Source organism: Oncorhynchus kisutch, unplaced genomic scaffold (assembly GCF_002021735.2).
Source record: "Oncorhynchus kisutch isolate 150728-3 unplaced genomic scaffold, Okis_V2 Okis04b-Okis11a_hom, whole genome shotgun sequence".
Lineage (NCBI taxonomy): Eukaryota > Metazoa > Chordata > Actinopteri > Salmoniformes > Salmonidae > Oncorhynchus > Oncorhynchus kisutch.
In genome coordinates this window covers 10,373,410-10,392,714 of record NW_022261981.1, presented here as the reverse complement: position 1 = coordinate 10,392,714, position 19,305 = coordinate 10,373,410, and the positions used below count along the sequence as shown (strand labels likewise).

The following is a 19,305-nucleotide window of genomic DNA, read 5'->3' as shown; positions in this document are numbered from 1 at the left end:
GGATTTTAGGATGGTGGGAGGAGACTGGAATGGAAGAACACACTGTATATAGAGAGGCACATTCCCTGAAGGATAACATCCATATAACAGAAACCCAAAATGGCAACCAGCCACATGATGATATCGACATGCATTTTAACACGAGCACAAACACACAACAAAGTGAATGGATAAACAAGGCTCTAGTTATGTCCTCACCTCTGTCATCAGTCCTGTCTGTGTCTCCAGTAGAGCTGCGGAACCAACAGGGCTAATTATATTACAGCTGGCCCGTTAGTTAATATGGACAGAACTAATGAATGGCCTTTAAAAAAAATGCCACCACTGGTTGTCATGGCACCCTGTTCCCTATGTAGTGCACTACATTTGACCAGGACTCATAGGGTTCCAGCCAACAGTAGTGCACTATGAAGGGCTCTGGTCAACAGTAGTGTACTATATAGGGAATAGGACCCTGGTCAACAGTAGTGTTCTATATAGGGAATAGGGCCCTGGTCAACAGTAGTGTTCTACATAGGGAATAGGGCTCTGGTCAACAGTAGTGTTCTATATAGGGAATAGGGCTCTGGTCAACAGTAGTGTTCTATATAGGGAATAGGGCTCTGGTCAACAGTAGTGTACTATATAGGGAATAGGGGGTCTGGTCAACAGTAGTGTTCTATATAGGGAATAGGGGGCCATTAGAGACTAAGTCAAAATAAGACTACTAAAGAGGCAATGATGCATGGCCTATCACCCCTGGTTGTCATGACACCCCGATATTATGGGATATGATCTGGGGCCTATTCAGGACGATGTACCATTACAGGCCAGATAGAATGACGTATGACATAGAGCAGATCGACTGTCAGACAGAATAGGGAAACATACCATCAGATCCTTTCATTGTATTTCTATCTACATTCCAGAACAAGTCATCACTAAATTCCCCACTGGTAAGCAGTATTTTGGGTCGCTGCCGAAGTAGCTACAGCACTCCTGAAGTAATTCAAAGACGCCCATTCTGAGGATTATATATATAATAATTTTACAGTAAGCTGGCAGGAGAAGAGGGGAGGGGGAGAGAGGGAGGGAAGGAGGGAGAAGGAACGGAAGGAGGGAGAAGGAACGGAAGGAGGGAGAAGGTGGAGACCGACAGTGAAACGCTCCGACGGGTGGAGACCGACAGTGAAACGCTCCGACGGGTGGAGACCGACAGTGAAACGCTCCGACGGGTGGAGACCGACAGTGAAACGCTCCGACGGGTGGAGACCGACAGTGAAACGCTCCGACGGGTGGAGACCGACAGTGAAACGCTCCGACGGGTGGAGACCGACAGTGAAATAGCCAAAGACTCTGCCCCTTTGTCGGTGATTGGTCAACAGAAGGAATTCTTCAATGAAGTGTTTGTTGTAATTCAATAACAAGACGACTAGTTTAAATGTTGCCCCTTGAGAAATAATGCACCAAGCAGTTAGACAGCTAGACACCCTCCGCAAAAACATCAAATAATTAGATTTCTAATGTTATCTTCGATTTTATTTAGACTATTTTGACTAAGTGTACTTGTTGCTACAGGGTTTCAAGTGTGAAAAAAAATTGTATTTTTCTTGTATTTCGAGCAACGATATTTTAAGTATACAACCACACAGTTTTTTCCCTTGCTAGCCAAGATCTGCAAGGATCAAACAATCTGTCTGCTGACGCCTTAAAAGGTACCGCACTTCTATTGATGTAATGCAGCATGAAAGCTCTGTCTGTCACCCCCTCCCCCATACACACCATGCTCTGCACAACACACTAATCACCACGTTTCCATGGTGTTAGCTAAGTGTGCGTGTGTGTGTTCACACCAACAATGAATGTGCTATCCTGGAGCCAAAGATCACAGCTCATACAAACTACAAATAAATTAACATCTTGTCAGTTGACGGACTCCTGTCTAGTGACATCAGAAACCCTTTGACGCACAGAGGTAAAACTCATTCCACTGAGGGTCGAGTGTCTGTAGGTTCTCACTCCTCCCTTGTACTTGGTTGATGAATTAAGGTCAGTAATTAGTAAACAACTCCCCCTCACCTGGTGGTTCAGGTCTGAATTGAAGGGAAAGACCAGCAGGCTCTAGGCCCTACATGGAATGAGTTTTACATCCCTGCTTTAAAGCATGAAATATTAACATTGTCCAGCCAAGACCAGGGACGAGGAGGGACGGACCGACCGAAGGGGTCACGTCAAGAGGGAGCGACCACCCGGCCAAAGGGTCACGTCGGGAGGGAGCGGCCAACCACGTCAGGAGGGGAGGGAGGGAGCGACCGGCCACGTCAGGAGGGGAGGGAGGGAGCGACAGACCGACCGAGGGGTCAGGGAGGAAGGACTCTATCTCCTGTCACCCTCTCCAGTAGAAACACAATTAATTTGGTCCGTCCGTCCGAGGGACAGCTCTTTTCTCTCTTCCATTAGTTCACAGTTTGAGAGCTGAGGCCCAAAACAAAGATCACTGTCCCTCTTCACCAACTGACCACAACAAATCTCAATAGCCACTGCTGTTTGTTTATGCTAAGTACTTAGAGGAGGAATGAACTGTCCAGGCCAAATACTGTCTATCATTCATACTACTGTAGCCACGTCCAGACCGAGTAGTTACTGTAGCCACGTCCAGACCGAGTAGTTACTGTAGCCACGTCCAGACCGAGTAGTTACTGTAGCCACGTCCAGACCGAGTAGTTACTGTAGCCACGTCCAGACCGAGTAGTTACTGTAGCCACGTCCAGACCGAGTAGTTACTGTAGCCACGTCCAGACCGAGTAGTTACTGTAGCCACGTCCAGACAGAGTAGTTACTGTAGCCACGTCCAGACCGAGTAGTTACTGTAGCCACGTCCAGACCGAGTAGTTACTGTAGCCACGTCCAGACCGAGTAGTTACTGTAGCCACGTCTAGACGACTAGTTACTGTAGCCACGTCTAGACGGAGTAGTTACTGTAGCCACGTCTAGACGGAGTAGTTACTGTAGCCACGTCTAGACGGAGTAGTTACTGTAGCCACGTCTAGACGGAGTAGTTACTGTAGCCACGTCTAGACGGAGTAGTTACTGTAGCCACGTCTAGACGGAGTAGTTACTGTAGCCACGTCTAGACGGAGTAGTTACTGTAGCCACGTCTAGACGGAGTAGTTACTGTAGCCACGTCTAGACGGAGTAGTTACTGTAGCCACGTCTAGACGGAGTAGTTACTGTAGCCACGTCTAGACGGAGTAGTTACTGTAGCCACGTCTAGACGGAGTAGTTACTGTAGCCACGTCTAGACGGAGTAGTTACTGTAGCCACGTCCAGACGGAGTAGTTACTGTAGCCACGTCCAGACGGAGTAGTTACTGTAGCCACGTCCAGACGGAGTAGTTACTGTAGCCACGTCCAGACGGAGTAGTTACTGTAGCCACGTCCAGACGGAGTAGTTACTGTAGCCACGTCCAGACGGAGTAGTTACTGTAGCCACGTCCAGACGGAGTAGTTACTGTAGCCACGTCCAGACGGAGTAGTTACTGTAGCCACGTCCAGACGGAGTAGTTACTGTAGCCACGTCCAGACGGAGTAGTTACTGTAGCCACGTCCAGACGGAGTAGTTACTGTAGCCACGTCCAGACGGAGTAGTTACTGTAGCCACGTCCAGACGGAGTAGTTACTGTAGCCACGTCCAGACGGAGTAGTTACTGTAGCCACGTCCAGACGGAGTAGTTACTGTAGCCACGTCCAGACGGAGTAGTTACTGTAGCCACGTCCAGACGGAGTAGTTACTGTAGCCACGTCCAGACGGAGTAGTTACTGTAGCCACGTCCAGACGGAGTAGTTACTGTAGCCACGTCCAGACGGAGTAGTTACTGTAGCCACGTCCAGACGGAGTAGTTACTGTAGCCACGTCCAGACGGAGTAGTTACTGTAGCCACGTCCAGACGGAGTAGTTACTGTAGCCACGTCCAGACGGAGTAGTTACTGTAGCCACGTCCAGACGGAGTAGTTACTGTAGCCACGTCCAGACGGAGTAGTTACTGTAGCCACGTCCAGACGGAGTAGTTACTGTAGCCACGTCCAGACGGAGTAGTTACTGTAGCCACGTCCAGACGGAGTAGTTACTGTAGCCACGTCTAGACGGAGTAGTTACTGTAGCCACGTCTAGACGGAGTAGTTACTGTAGCCACGTCTAGACGGAGTAGTTACTGTAGCCACGTCTAGACGGAGTAGTTACTGTAGCCACGTCTAGACGGAGTAGTTACTGTAGCCACGTCTAGACGGAGTAGTTACTGTAGCCACGTCTAGACGGAGTAGTTACTGTAGCCACGTCTAGACGGAGTAGTTACTGTAGCCACGTCTAGACGGAGTAGTTACTGTAGCCACGTCTAGACGGAGTAGTTACTGTAGCCACGTCTAGACGGAGTAGTTACTGTAGCCACGTCTAGACGGAGTAGTTACTGTAGCCACGTCTAGACGGAGTAGTTACTGTAGCCACGTCTAGACGGAGTAGTTACTGTAGCCACGTCTAGACGGAGTAGTTACTGTAGCCACGTCTAGACGGAGTAGTTACTGTAGCCACGTCTAGACGGAGTAGTTACTGTAGCCACGTCTAGACGGAGTAGTTACTGTAGCCACGTCTAGACTGAGTAGTTACTGTAGCCACGTCCAGATGAGTAGTTACTGTAGCCACGTCCAGACGGAGTATTTACTGTAGCCACGTCTAGACGGAGTAGTTACTGTAGCCACGTCTAGACGGAGTAGTTACTGTAGCCACGTCTAGACGGAGTAGTTACTGTAGCCACGTCTAGACGGAGTAGTTACTGTAGCCACGTCTAGACGGAGTAGTTACTGTAGCCACGTCTAGACGGAGTAGTTACTGTAGCCACGTCTAGACGGAGTAGTTACTGTAGCCACGTCTAGACGGAGTAGTTACTGTAGCCACGTCTAGACGGAGTAGTTACTGTAGCCACGTCTAGACGGAGTAGTTACTGTAGCCACGTCTAGACGGAGTGGTTACTGTAGCCACGTCTAGACGGAGTGGTTACTGTAGCCACGTCTAGACGGAGTAGTTACTGTAGCCACGTCTAGATGGAGTAGTTAAGTAGTAGTTACTGTCTAGATGGAATAGTTAACACATCCTAGATATCTAAACATGTAAATAGACAGGAGAAAATAACATTGAAATAAGCAGGTGGATAATTATACTCACTATTCAGAACAGATCCATGAATATTGTGAACATGGGTAAGGTGAGAGAACTTGAGTTTTGTTCTGTTTCTACCAAACAGACTGCCAAGTGTGCAGCTTGAAACAAGGACACAGTGAGGAGAAACCCCTTAACACAGCAGCTACCCTACACTGTAGTCCCCCAACAGCAGCTAGCCTCCACACTGTAGTCCCCCAACAGCAGCTAGCCTCCACACTGTAGTCCCCCAACAGCAGCTACCCTACACTGTAGTCCCCCAACAGTGGCTAGCCTCCACACTGTAGTCCCAACAGCAGCTAGCCTCCACACTGTAGTCCCCCAACAGCGGCTAGCCTCCACACTGTAGTCCCCCAACAGCGGCTAGCCTCCACACTGTAGTCCCCCAACAGCGGCTAGCCCGCACACTGTAGTCCCCCAACAGCGGCTAGCCCGCACACTGTAGTCCCCCAACAGCGGCTAGCCCGCACACTGTAGTCCCCCAACAGCGGCTAGCCCGCACACTGTAGTCCCCCAACAGCGGCTAGCCCGCACACTGTAGTCCCCCAACAGCAGCTAGCCTCCACACTGTAGTCCCACAACAGCAGCTAGCCTACACACTGTAGTCCCACAACAGCAGCTAGCCTACACACTGTAGTCCCACAACAGCAGCTAGCCCACACACTGTAGTCCCACAACAGCAGCTAGCCCACACACTGTAATCCCACAACAGCAGCTAGCCTACACACTGTAGTCCCACAACAGCAGCTAGCCTACACACTGTAGTCCCACAACAGCAGCTAGCCTACACACTGTAGTCCCACAACAGCAGCTAGCCCACACACTGTAATCCCACAACAGCAGCTAGCCTACACACTGTAGTCCCACAACAGCAGCTAGCCTACACACTGTAGTCCCACAACAGCAGCTAGCCTACACACTGTAGTCCCACAACAGCAGCTAGCCTACACACTGTAGTCCCACAACAGCAGCTAGCCTACACACTGTAGTCCCACAACAGCAGCTAGCCTCCACACTGTAGTCCCACAACAGCAGCTAGCCTACACACTGTAGTCCCACAACAGCAGCTAGCCTACACACTGTAGTCCCACAACAGCAGCTAGCCTACACACTGTAGTCCCACAACAGCAGCTAGCCTCCACACTGTAGTCCCACAACAGCAGCTAGCCTCCACACTGTAGTCCCAGAACAGCAGCTAGCCCACACACTGTAGTACCAGAACAGCAGCTAGCCCACACACTGTAATCCCACAACAGCAGCTAGCCTACACACTGTAGTCCCACAACAGCAGCTAGCCTACACACTGTAGTCCCCCAACAGCAGCTAGCCTACACACTGTAGTCCCACAACAGCAGCTAGCCTCCACACTGTAGTCCCCCAACAGCAGCTAGCCCACACACTGTAATCCCACAACAGCAGCTAGCCTACACACTGTAGTCCCACAACAGCAGCTAGCCTACACACTGTAGTCCCCCAACAGCAGCTAGCCTACACACTGTAGTACCAGAACAGCAGCTAGCCTCCACACTGTAGTCCCCCAACAGCAGCTAGCCTCCACACTGTAGTCCCACAACAGCAGCTAGCCTACACACTGTAGTCCCACAACAGCAGCTAGCCTACACACTGTAGTCCCCCAACAGCAGCTAGCCTACACACTGTAGTACCAGAACAGCAGCTAGCCTCCACACTGTAGTCCCACAACAGCAGCTAGCCTACACACTGTAGTCCCACAACAGCAGCTAGCCTGCACACTGTAGTCCCACAACAGCAGCTAGCCTACACACTGTAGTCCCCCAACAGCAGCTAGCCTACACACTGTAGTACCAGAACAGCAGCTAGCCTCCACACTGTAGTCCCACAACAGCAGCTAGCCTACACACTGTAGTCCCACAACAGCAGCTAGCCTGCACACTGTAGTCCCACAACAGCAGCTAGCCTCCACACTGTAGTCCCACAACAGCATCTAGCCTCCACACTGTAGTCCCACAACAGCAGCTAGCCTCCACACTGTAGTCCCCCAACAGCAGCTAGCCTACACACTGTAGTCCCACAACAGCAGCTAGCCTACACACTGTAGTACCAGAACAGCAGCTAGCCTACACACTGTAGTCACCCAACAGCAGCTAGCCTCCACACTGTAGTCCCACAACAGCAGCTAGCCTACACACTGTAGTCCCCCAACAGCAGCTAGCCTCCACACTGTAGTACCAGAACAGCAGCTAGCCTCCACACTGTAGTCCCACAACAGCAGCTAGCCTCCACACTGTAGTCCCCCAACAGCAGCTAGCCTACACACTGTAGTCCCCCAACAGCAGCTAGCCTCCACACTGTAGTCCCCCAACAGCAGCTAGCCTACACACTGTAGTCCCCCAACAGCAGCTAGCCTCCACACTGTAGTCCCCCAACAGCAGCTAGCCTACACACTGTAGTCCCCCAACAGCAGCTAGCCTACACACTGTAGTCCCCCAACAGCAGCTAGCCTCCACACTGTAGTCCCACAACAGCAGCTAGCCTACACACTGTAGTCCCACAACAGCAGCTAGCCTACACACTGTAGTCCCCCAACAGCAGCTAGCCTACACACTGTAGTACCAGAACAGCAGCTAGCCCACACACTGTAGTCCCCCAACAGCAGCTAGCCTACACACTGTAGTCCCACAACAGCAGCTAGCCTCCACACTGTAGTACCAGAACAGCAGCTAGCCTACACACTGTAGTCCCACAACAGCAGCTAGCCTCCACACTGTAGTCCCACAACAGCAGCTAGCCTACACACTGTAGTCCCCCAACAGCAGCTAGCCTACACACTGTAGTACCAGAACAGCAGCTAGCCCACACACTGTAGTCCCCCAACAGCAGCTAGCCTACACACTGTAGTCCCACAACAGCAGCTAGCCTCCACACTGTAGTACCAGAACAGCAGCTAGCCTACACACTGTAGTCCCACAACAGCAGCTAGCCTCCACACTGTAGTCCCACAACAGCAGCTAGCCTCCACACTGTAGTACCAGAACAGCAGCTAGCCTCCACACTGTAGTCCCACAACAGCAGCTAGCCTCCACACTGTAGTACCAGAACAGCAGCTAGCCTCCACACTGTAGTACCAGAACAGCAGCTAGCCTCCACACTGTAGTCCCACAACAGCAGCTAGCCTCCACACTGTAGTCCCACAACAGCAGCTAGCCTCCACACTGTAGTCCCACAACAGCAGCTAGCCTACACACTGTAGTCCCACAACAGCAGCTAGCCTCCACACTGTAGTACCAGAACAGCAGCTAGCCTACACACTGTAGTACCAGAACAGCAGCTAGCCTCCACACTGTAGTCCCACAACAGCAGCTAGCCTCCACACTGTAGTCCCACAACAGCAGCTAGCCTACACACTGTAGTCCCACAACAGCAGCTAGCCTACACACTGTAGTCCCACAACAGCAGCTAGCCTACACACTGTAGTACCAGAACAGCAGCTAGCCTCCACACTGTAGTACCAGAACACCAGCTAGCCTACACACTGTAGTCCCACAACAGCAGCTAGCCTCCACACTGTAGTCCCACAACAGCAGCTAGCCTACACACTGTAGTCCCACAACAGCAGCTAGCCTACACACTGTAGTCCCACAACAGCAGCTAGCCTCCACACTGTAGTACCAGAACAGCAGCTAGCCTACACACTGTAGTACCAGAACAGCAGCTAGCCTACACACTGTAGTCCCACAACAGCAGCTAGCCTCCACACTGTAGTCCCACAACAGCAGCTAGCCTACACACTGTAGTCCCCCAACAGCAGCTAGCCTCCACACTGTAGTCCCCCAACAGCAGCTAGCCTCCACACTGTAGTCCCACAACAGCAGCTAGCCTCCACACTGTAGTCCCACAACAGCAGCTAGCCTCCACACTGTAGTCCCACAACAGCAGCTAGCCTCCACACTGTAGTCCCCCAACAGCAGCTAGCCTACACACTGTAGTCCCCCAACAGCTGCTAGCCTCCACACTGTAGTCCCAGAACAGCAGCTAGCCTACACACTGTAGTCCCACAACAGCAGCTAGCCTCCACACTGTAGTCCCACAACAGCAGCTAGCCTACACACTGTAGTCCCCCAACAGCTGCTAGCCTCCACACTGTAGTCCCAGAACAGCAGCTAGCCTCCACACTGTAGTCCCAGAACAGCAGCTAGCCTACACACTGTAGTCCCCCAACAGCAGCTAGCCTCCACACTGTAGTACCAGAACAGCAGCTAGCCTACACACTGTAGTACCAGAACAGCAGCTAGCCTCCACACTGTAGTACCAGAACAGCAGCTAGCCTCCACACTGTAGTCCCACAACAGCAGCTAGCCTCCACACTGTAGTCCCACAACAGCAGCTAGCCTACACACTGTAGTCCCACAACAGCAGCTAGCCTACACACTGTAGTCCCCCAACAGCAGCTAGCCTACACACTGTAGTACCAGAACAGCAGCTAGCCTCCACACTGTAGTACCAGAACAGCAGCTAGCCTCCACACTGTAGTCCCACAACAGCAGCTAGCCTCCACACTGTAGTCCCCCAACAGCAGCTAGCCTACACACTGTAGTACCACAACAGCAGCTAGCCTCCACACTGTAGTCCCCCAACAGCAGCTAGCCTCCACACTGTAGTCCCACAACAGCAGCTAGCCTCCACACTGTAGTCCCACAACAGCAGCTAGCCTCCACACTGTAGTCCCACAACAGCAGCTAGCCTCCACACTGTAGTCCCACAACAGCAGCTAGCCTCCACACTGTAGTCCCCCAACAGCAGCTAGCCTCCACACTGTAGTCCCACAACAGCAGCTAGCCTCCACACTGTAGTCCCCCAACAGCAGCTAGCCTCCACACTGTAGTCCCACAACAGCAGCTAGCCTCCACACTGTAGTACCAGAACAGCTGATGCAGGACGACGCTCTTATACTTTATTTGATTATTTAACCTTTATTTAACTAGGCAAGCCAGTTAATTTAAGAACAAATTCTTATTGACAATGACGACCTACCGGGTAGACAGTGGGTTAACTGCCTTGTTCAAGATTTTTACAGATTTTTACATTGTCAGCTAGGGGATTCGATTACTGGCCCGACGCTCTAACCGCTAGACTACCTGCCGCCCCATCACAATACTCTTTGTCCCATTTACATATTTTGGTACTTTTTCCATCACAACATAAAAAACTAAATCAAAACCTTGTGAAAGAGGCCTTGGGAGAGTCCCTGTGAAAATAAAGGCATAAACTCACCGGTGAAGATGTCGTGGAAGCTACAGGTAGACACGTGTCCGGCGGAGGATCTCCGCGTGGCACACAGGGGCTGACTGCCCCCTCTCAGTCTGTCCTCAGACCCTCCGTACCCCTCCAGGTAGTCTGCTGATCCTGCCTTGATGGGGCGCTCCCTGTCCAGCTCCTCGGTCCAGTCCGCGGACCAGCTGAGGGGACCTGCGATGCTGTGGGAGCGCTGTCGTCTAACCCTCCACTTCTCTGTGCGATGTCCCAGGTCGTGGCAGCGCTGGCGGAACAAGGGGCTCCGTGAGGGCGAGGTGCCTGGGGAGCCAGAGAGTTGCCTGGTGGTGGTCTTGATGTAAGAAGGGTAAATGGGAGGGTAGGGTTTGACTGTGGGGCTGGTGCCTGAGGAAGAGTGGTTGTAGGATGGAAGGGTGGAGGTCAGGGTGGACTTGAGGAGACGCATGGCCAGGCTAGGGCTCTCCTGAGAGGGCCAAGGGGAGAAGGACACGCTGCTCTTCCTTCTCTGGGTGATCAGAGGGTCGTCGGCAGGCTCAGAGCACCTCAGATCCCCCCTGCTAAGACACTCCAGGGACTCAACACTGACTGCAGCCCCCACCCCTGCCCCCACCCAGTCCCCCACCCTCCCCTCTTCCTCGGAGGCATTGCCAGAGCTCAGGTCTATGTCCTCGTGGCTCGTGGTCGCATCACTGTGACTAAGGCTCTCGGCTGACAGGGGAGGCATGTCCAGGTCATTCTCCTCCTCCTCCTCCCCTTCCTCCACCTCCTCCAACACCTCCTTGTCCTCTCTGAGGGGAGACTCCACAGCACTCTCAAAGGAGGCTGTGAGGTCTGGGAAGCTGGTAGCGCTGGTTGTCTTGGTAACATGGCCGTTCGTCTGGGCAGTGGGGGGCTGAGAGAGGGGCTGAGTGTTACCGTTAACCTCCTGGCAGTTCAATGCCTCCTCCGCCTGCTCCTCCTCCTGCTCCTTTGTCCCAGAGAAAGAGGAGGAGGCACAAAGGGCTGGTTCTGTTTCAGCCCCTCTCAGCTCCCAGTTGAGTTCCTCTGTAGCAGTGGTAGCTCCCCTCTCCTCCTCCTCCTCCTCCCCATCCAGAGACCGTTTAGAAAGCAGGCCATTCTCCCGGCCAGTGACGGGGGCTGCCTCTGGGGCAGCGAGAGGCTCCGGTGGGGGGGCTTGTTCAGTGGGACTGGGGGTAGTTATAACCTCGTCAGACCTCTGTTTCCTCCACCCTCCTCCCCAACCCAGCTCTTCACTCAGCTCAGCGGTGGAGATAATCACCCCCTGCTGTAGTCTAATAGCCTGCTGGATGTCGGCTAGCAGGTCCTCTTGTTCTGCAGCTGAGTGAAAGCTATAGATGTCCGGGTCTGAACCAGAGCTGCTCCTCTTTCTCTGTTCAACCTCCCCCTGCTGGTCTGGAACAGTGTCCGCGGTCGCCCCCGTGGGCTGCCGGCTCTCCCCCGTGGGCTGCCGGCTCTCCCCCGTGGGCTGCCGGCTCTCCCCCGTGGGCTGCCGGCTCTCCCCAGTGATACAACCATGACTCCTAGCACCATGCCCATCACAAGGCGCTGCTGGTCCCTCGGTGTCAGATTGGCCCAGCTCGTCAGCTGACAGAGAGAGATCTGGTGTTTTGGTGTGAGCAGAGTGAGCGGAGTCCAGCTCGTTCTGAGACGACAACACATCCTCCCTGGATCCCCCTGTCGATCCCTTCCCCTTTAGATTCTTCCTCTTCCTGATAGAGAACACAGAGGATTTAGACTCCTTCTTATTCTTCTTCTCCTCTCCTCCTCCTTTGCCATGTTTTCCGTGGGATTTCTTGCCGTGGTGAAATCCTTTGTTTGTGCCGTCAGCGTGACGGGGCTCCCCGGTGGTATGTTCTGCTGCGTCCTGTCCGTCCCCCTCTTTCCCCTTCTTCTGCTTCCCCTCCTGGTTCCCCATGATGCTGAATCTCAGCCTCCACTTCTGTCTGGCGCCGAGACTCAGGCCATGTCTTTGAAAACAGCTGCCATTTTCTCTGCTGCTCCTCCGTCTACGTCTGCGTAGCTGCTGCGAGGCTGTGATGCTGCTTTCCCGTGACGATGAGAGGAGCACTGCTGATGATGTGAAGACTACGTACGCCTGCTCTCGCTCTCCTCCTCCCTGCGCCAGTGCGATATCTCCCTTCTCTTCTCCCTCCCCTCCCTGCGCCAGTGAGATATCTCCCTTCTCTTCTCCCTCCCCTCCCTGCTCGATTTCTCGCTGCTTCCCTCCTCCCTTCAGCCTCTTTCCATGCGCGTGCACCTGCTCTCTCTCTCCCGTCTCACTCTCCTCCTCTCCATCTGCTGCTCTGCATAATGTGCTGAGCCTAGCAGGGCAGGAGGAAGAGAAACAGCCTTCAGAAACAACAGTAGAAGAGGTCTCCGCCGGCTGCCTCCTTGCCAGGGGTAGAGAAAACCATGGCTGGTGAGTTGGGTACTGGTGGGGCTCTAGGGAGAGGTGGTTGCTGTGACAGAGAGTCTGGCGGGGAGAACGGGTGTTATAAGGACTATAGCGGAGAGTGTGTCTGTTATAGGGGCTGCGGCAGGGAGTCTGGCTGCGGCAGGGGCTGTGAAGGGGAGTGCGGCTGGGAGTGTTGCCATTATAGGGGCTGTGACAGGGAGTCTGGCTGTTATAGGGGCTGTGACAGGGAGTCTGGCTGTTATAGGGGCTGTGACGGGGAGTCTGGCTGTTATAGGGGCTGTGACGGGGAGTCTGGCTGTTATAGGGGCTGTGACGGGGAGTCTGATGGGGATTGTGTCTGTTTGTACTCGTATTGAACAGGCACACAGTTCTCCCTGTGAAAGGAGTCCTGACAATGCTCTCCCTCAGCACAGGGATGTGGTTTTCTATAGTCTGGATGGTGCGCATGGTGAAGTCTTGATGCTGGGGACAGTTCTCCCAGTGATGGTGTCTGGAGAAAAACAGGATACGATAAATATGATTAATTACACAAATTCAAAAGTTTGGGGTCCCTTAGAAATCACTCCGGTGTTCCAATGGCACGTTGTGTTAGCCTTTAAAAATGATAAACTTGGATTTTCTAACAACGTGCCATTGGAAGACAGGAGTGATGGTTGGAGATCGGCGATCTTTGTGGGCTATACTCGGCCTTGTCTCAGGATGTTAAGTTGGTGGTTGAAGATATCCCTCTAGTGGTGTGGGAGCTGTGCTTTGGCAAAGTGGGTGGGGTTATATCCTGCCTGTTTGGCCCTGTCCGGGGGTATCGTCGTACAGGGTCACAGTGTCTCCTGACCCCTCCTGTCTCAGCCTCCATTATTTATGCAGCAGTAGTTTGTGTCGAGGGGCTAGGGTCAGTTTGTTAAAGCTGGAGTACTCTCCTGTCTTATCAGGTGTCCTGTGTGAATTTAAGTATGCTCTCTCTAATTCTCTTTCTTTCTTTCTCTCGGAGGACCTGAGCCCTAGGACCATGCCTCAGGACTACCTGGCGTGATGAATCCTTGTTGTCCCCAGTCCACCTGGCCGTGCTGCTGCTCCAGTTTCAACTGTTCTGCCTGCGGCTATGGAACCCTGACCCGTTCACTGTGATTATTATTATTATCTGACCCTGCTGGTCATCTATGAACATTTGAACGTCTTGGCCATGTTCTGTTATAATCTCCACCCGGCACAGCCAGAAGAGGACTGGCCACCCCTCATAGCCTGGTTCCTCTCTAGGTTTATAATCTCCACCCGGCACAGCCAGAAGAGGACTGGCCACCCCACATAGCCTGGTTCCTCTCTAGGTTTCTTCCTAGGTTTAGGCCTTTCTAGGGAGTTTTTCCTAGCCACCGTGCTTCTCCACCTGCATTGCTTGCTGTTTGGGGTTTTAGGCTGGGTTTCTGTACAGCACTTAGATATATCAGCTGATGTAAAAAGGGCTATATAAATACAATTGATTGATGCTGATAATGGGCCTCTGTATGCCTACGTAGATATTCCATAAAAGAATCTGCCGTTTACAGCTACAATGGTCATTTACAACATTAACAATGTCCACACTGTATTTCTGATCAATTTGAAGTTATTTTAGAAAGTGCTTATCTTTAAAAAACAAGGACATTTCCAAACTTTTGAACAGTAGTGTATTTATTATTATAATTTAAAAAAATTAAATGACCAGTCACTCAGATATTTTTTTACCAACCAACACATTTTTGTTCGCTAAAATTACACCAACAAAATACAAAAAGCTGATTCACACACACATAATTAGTATGAAGTCATGGTACATTGATTAATTTAATGACATTTGTGACCTGAGTATTTCAAAGCTGCACAATGCAGAAATTGCCCCTCCATTTCCTAGTTGCTAAAATTCGAATAGTTCGGTCTGTGACAAAACAAGCAAGTAGTGTGAAGAATCATTATAATCAAATCAAAGTTTGTCACGCCGAATACAACAGGTGCAGGCCTTACCCCACAGGCCTTACCCCACAGGCCTTACCCCACAGGCCTTACCCCACAGGCCTTACCCCACAGGCCTTACCCCACAGGCCTTACCCCACAGGCCTTACCCCACAGGCCTTACCCCACAGGCCTTACCCCACAGGCCTTACCCCACAGGCCTTACCCCACAGGCCTTACCCAACAGTGTGATTTATATGTAAAAAAAAGTACAGTAGAGAGGCTACATATAGTACAGGACTACATACATACAGTACAGGACTACATACATATAGTACAGGACTACATACATATAGTACAGGACTACATACATACAGTACAGGATGGCAACAACTGCCCGAGTTACACCAGGAAAGCACAATCCTCCCATCAGTACTCAGACTGTCCGCAATAGGCTGAGAGGCTGGACTGGGGGCTTGTAGGCCTGTTGTAAGGCAGGTCCACACCACACATCACCGGTAACAACGTCGCATATGGGCACAAACCCGTCGCTGGACCAGACATGACTGGCAAAACGAGCTCTTCACTGACGAATCGCGGTTGTGTCTCACCAGTGGTGATGGTCGGATTCGCGTTTATTGTCAAAGGAAAGAGCGTTACACCAAGGCCTGTACTCTGGAGCGGGATGGATTTGGGGGTGGAGGGTCCATCATGGTCTGGGGCGGCGTGTTACAGCATCATCGGACTGAGCCTGTCGTCATTGCAGGCAATCTCAACACTGTGCGTTACAGGGAAGACATCCTCCTCCCTCATGTGGTACCCTTCCTGCAGGCTCATCCTGACATGACCCTGCAGCATGACAATCCCACCCGCCATACTGCTCGTTCTGTGAGTGATTTCCTACAAAACAGGAATGTCAGTGTTCTGCCATGGCCAGCGAAGAGCCCGGATCTCAATCCCATTGAGCACATATGGGACCTGTTGGATCAGAGGGTGCGGGCTAGGGCCATTCCCTCAAGAAATGTCCGGGAACATTCAGGTGCCTTGGTGGAAGAGTGGGATAACATCTCACAGCAAGAACGGGAAAATCTGGTGCAGTTCATGAGGAGGAGATGCACTGAAGTACTTAATGCAGCTGGTGGCCACACCAGCTACTGAGTGTTACTTTTGATTTTGACCCCCATTTGTTCAGGGACACATTCCATTTATGTTCGTCACATGTCTGTAGAACTTGTTCAGGTTAGGTCTCAGTTGTTGAATCTTATGTTCATACAAATATTTACACATGTTAATTAAGTTTGTTAATGTTAATTAAGTTTGTTAATGTTAATTAAGTTTGCTGATAATAAACGCAGTTGACAGTGAGAGGACGTTTATTTTTTTGCTGAGTTTATGATAAACAGAGTAGCAGGAGGGCAAGATAGGGGTTAGGGGGCGGGGGTCACAATGCAAATAATCTGGGTAGCCATTTGATTGCCTGTTCAGGAGTCTTATGGCTTGGGGGTAAAAACTGTTGAGAAGCCTTTTGGTCCTAGACATGGCACTCCGGTACCGCTTGCCATGCGGAAGTACAGAGAACAATATATGACTGTCGAGGCTGGGGGTCTTTGACAATTTTTTGGACCTTCCTCTGACTCCGCCTGGTGTAGAGGTCCTGGAAGGCAGGAAGCTTAGCCCCAGCGATGTACTGGGCCGTACGCACTACCCTCTGTAGTACCTAGCGGTCGAAGGACAAAGTGACTTATTAGTCTATATTTACTCTCAGATTCAAAAATGATAATTAGCATCAAAGTAGACATCAGGCAAAACTACAAATCCCTGCAAGCTCCTGCACTTCCTCTCCAGCTGACACCTTTGCTAACAGGTATTGTGTCAATGTAAAACTTGCACAAGACCGTTCACAGAATAGTCAATTTAAAGGAATGTAGCCAATTTATTCATTACCTCATGTAACAGATGGTAAGAATCTATGGATTAACTCTTGGCTTGAGTTGGCAGTCTCGTCCAGATCATTGTGGAATGTGCAGTTCTTTATCATAGCCACATTAGTAGGTAATTAGCATTTCAGTTTTGGTGGGTAAATACAGGGAAATATATTTATTTTCAAAGTCACCTTGCCAGAGAGAGATGTAGTTATTAAAATGTCACGCCAGGGTAAGCCTACACGAAACACAGCCCTTATTTTAAGTGTTGCTAAAATCCCCTATGGGGAAAAAGGAACAGTTGAGAAAACAATTGGAACCATTTCCCTGTTTGACCGCCAGGTGTTATGGCTATTATGAGGCACACTGTGATACTCCATCACAGCTTTAACAGAAATATCAGATGCACAAAAATGCTCAGCTGGCCCTTTAAGGGCGGGCGGTTACCGTGGTAACGCGATTTCAGTCACCTTTGTGCGACTGAGATTGACGTTTTAGTTTATTACCTGCTGAAAGGTGAATTAGTCTCGCAGTATTTGGTGGAAAGCAGACTGCCTCATGCGTTTATTTTTTATTATTATCCTAAAACAATATTTCTGCCGTTTATGTTTAATCGCACAAAGTCAAACATTTACAAATCCTACAGCCTATCCCATCTTGCGTTGCAACACCGCCTGGCTGGGGCTGTGGGCACGTATAGAGCTGAGCACAGGCATGACATTTAATTATATATTTTTTTTACTTGAAACAGAAGTCTGCCTGAAGTGAGCCTTTTAACCTTGTTTCTTGGTTATTTACATCGTTTTATTAATTGTAAATTATAATTTGTTCTTAACTGACTTGCCTGGTTAAATAAAAACCCCTAGGGAAGAGAAGACGCGGCTTCTGGTCAGAAAACAGGAGGACAATCTACACTGGAGTTGCTTTACCAAGACGACATTTACTGAGTGGCCTAGTTACAGTCACACTTTTGACTTAAATCGGCTTGAAAATCTATGGCAAGACCTAAAAATGGCTGTCCTAGTAAAGATCAAAAACCAACTCGACAGAGGTTAAAGATTTTGTAAGAATAAATGGGCAAATATTGTACAATTCAGGTGTGCAAAACTCACAGCTGTAATCACTGCCAAAGGTGATTCTAACATGTATTGACTCAGGAGGTTGAATACTGATGTAATCAAGTTAATATATATACTCTCAGGAGGTTGAATACTGATGTAATCAAGTTAATATATATACTCTCAGGAGGTTGAATACTGATGTGATCAAGGTAATATATATATTTTTTTACAAATCGTTGACCCCCCCCCAAAAGACAAATACATTTGAATCCGACCCTGTAACAAAACGTGGCAGAAGTCGAAGGGTGTGAAGACTTTCTAAAGGCCCTGTTTATCTACACTGACTTTCTGAAGGCCCTGTTTATCTAGACTAACATTCTGAAGGCCCTGTTTATCTACACTAACATTCTGAAGGCCCTGTTTATCTACACTAACATTCTGAAGGCCCTGTTTATCTACACTAACATTCTAAAGGCCCTGTTTATCTACACTAACATTCTGAAGGTCCTGTTTATCTACACTAACATTCTAAAGGCCCTGTTTATCTACACTAACGTTCTGAAGGCCCTGTTTATCTACACTAACATTCTAAAGGCCCTGTTTATCTACACTACATGTCCAACAGTATGTGGACACCTGCTCCTCAAACATCTCATTCCAGAATCACGGGCATATGGAGTTGCCCCCCTTTACCGACAACAGCCTCCACTCTTCTGGGAAGGTTTTCCACTAGATGTTGAAACAATGCTGTGGGGACTTGCTTCCATTCAGCCACAACAACACAAGTGAGGTCAGGGGTTGAGGTCTGTGTAGGCCAGGCAAGTTCTTCCACACCGATCTCGACAAAACATTTCTGTATGGACCTCGCTTTGTCATGCTGAAACAGGAAAGGGCCTTCCCCAAACTGTTGCCACAAAAGTTGGAAGCACAGAATCGTCTAGAATGTCATTGTAGCTGTAGCGTTAAGATTTCCCTTCACTGCAACTAAAGGGGCCTGAACCATGAAAAACATACCATTACTCCTCCACTACCAAACGTAAGTTGGCACAGGGCAGGTCCTTACCGTTCTGCCACCCTAGGAGGTACCAACAAATGGCTCCAGAAAAACTAGAATAGTTCCAGTAAGCAAATTGACGTTGAAAATACGTATTTTCCAGACGTTGAAGTCATGTTCAATTTAGGTTTCTGAATGAAAGGTATTTCAAGTATTTTTTAAATACACATTTTCCAGGACGTTGAAAAGGCGTCTTTTCCAAACACCAACAGGACAGATTTCCACCGGTCTAGATAAACATCTGTCGTTCTAACCCTGAACAAGGCAGTTAACCCGCTGTCCCCCGGTAGGCAGTCATTGAAAAGAAGAATCTGTTCTTAACTGACTTTCCTAGTTATATAAAAAGGTAAACAAATAAGTGGTTCTGTGTCATTCGGGATCAGGATAACTCACTGTAGTCATCATAACATTTTGCATTTCAACACTCCCCCGACGACAACATTATGTTTATGACTATATTCCTGTTTTTTT

The 19,305-nt window shown here is 50.1% G+C and overlaps 1 protein-coding gene across 2 annotated transcripts in view; it reads right to left on the bottom strand.

Annotated features, from left to right (window-relative positions):
* Positions 1 to 19,305, bottom strand: part of LOC116359728 (formin-2) — a 122,416-nt gene that overhangs the window by 102,539 nt on the left and 572 nt on the right. For both annotated transcript variants that reach the window (XM_031813097.1, XM_031813098.1), the window contains exon 2: positions 10,438 to 13,364. In XM_031813097.1, the coding sequence (XP_031668957.1) occupies positions 10,438 to 13,364 (2,927 nt within the window). The remainder of the gene's footprint in view (positions 1 to 10,437; positions 13,365 to 19,305) is intronic.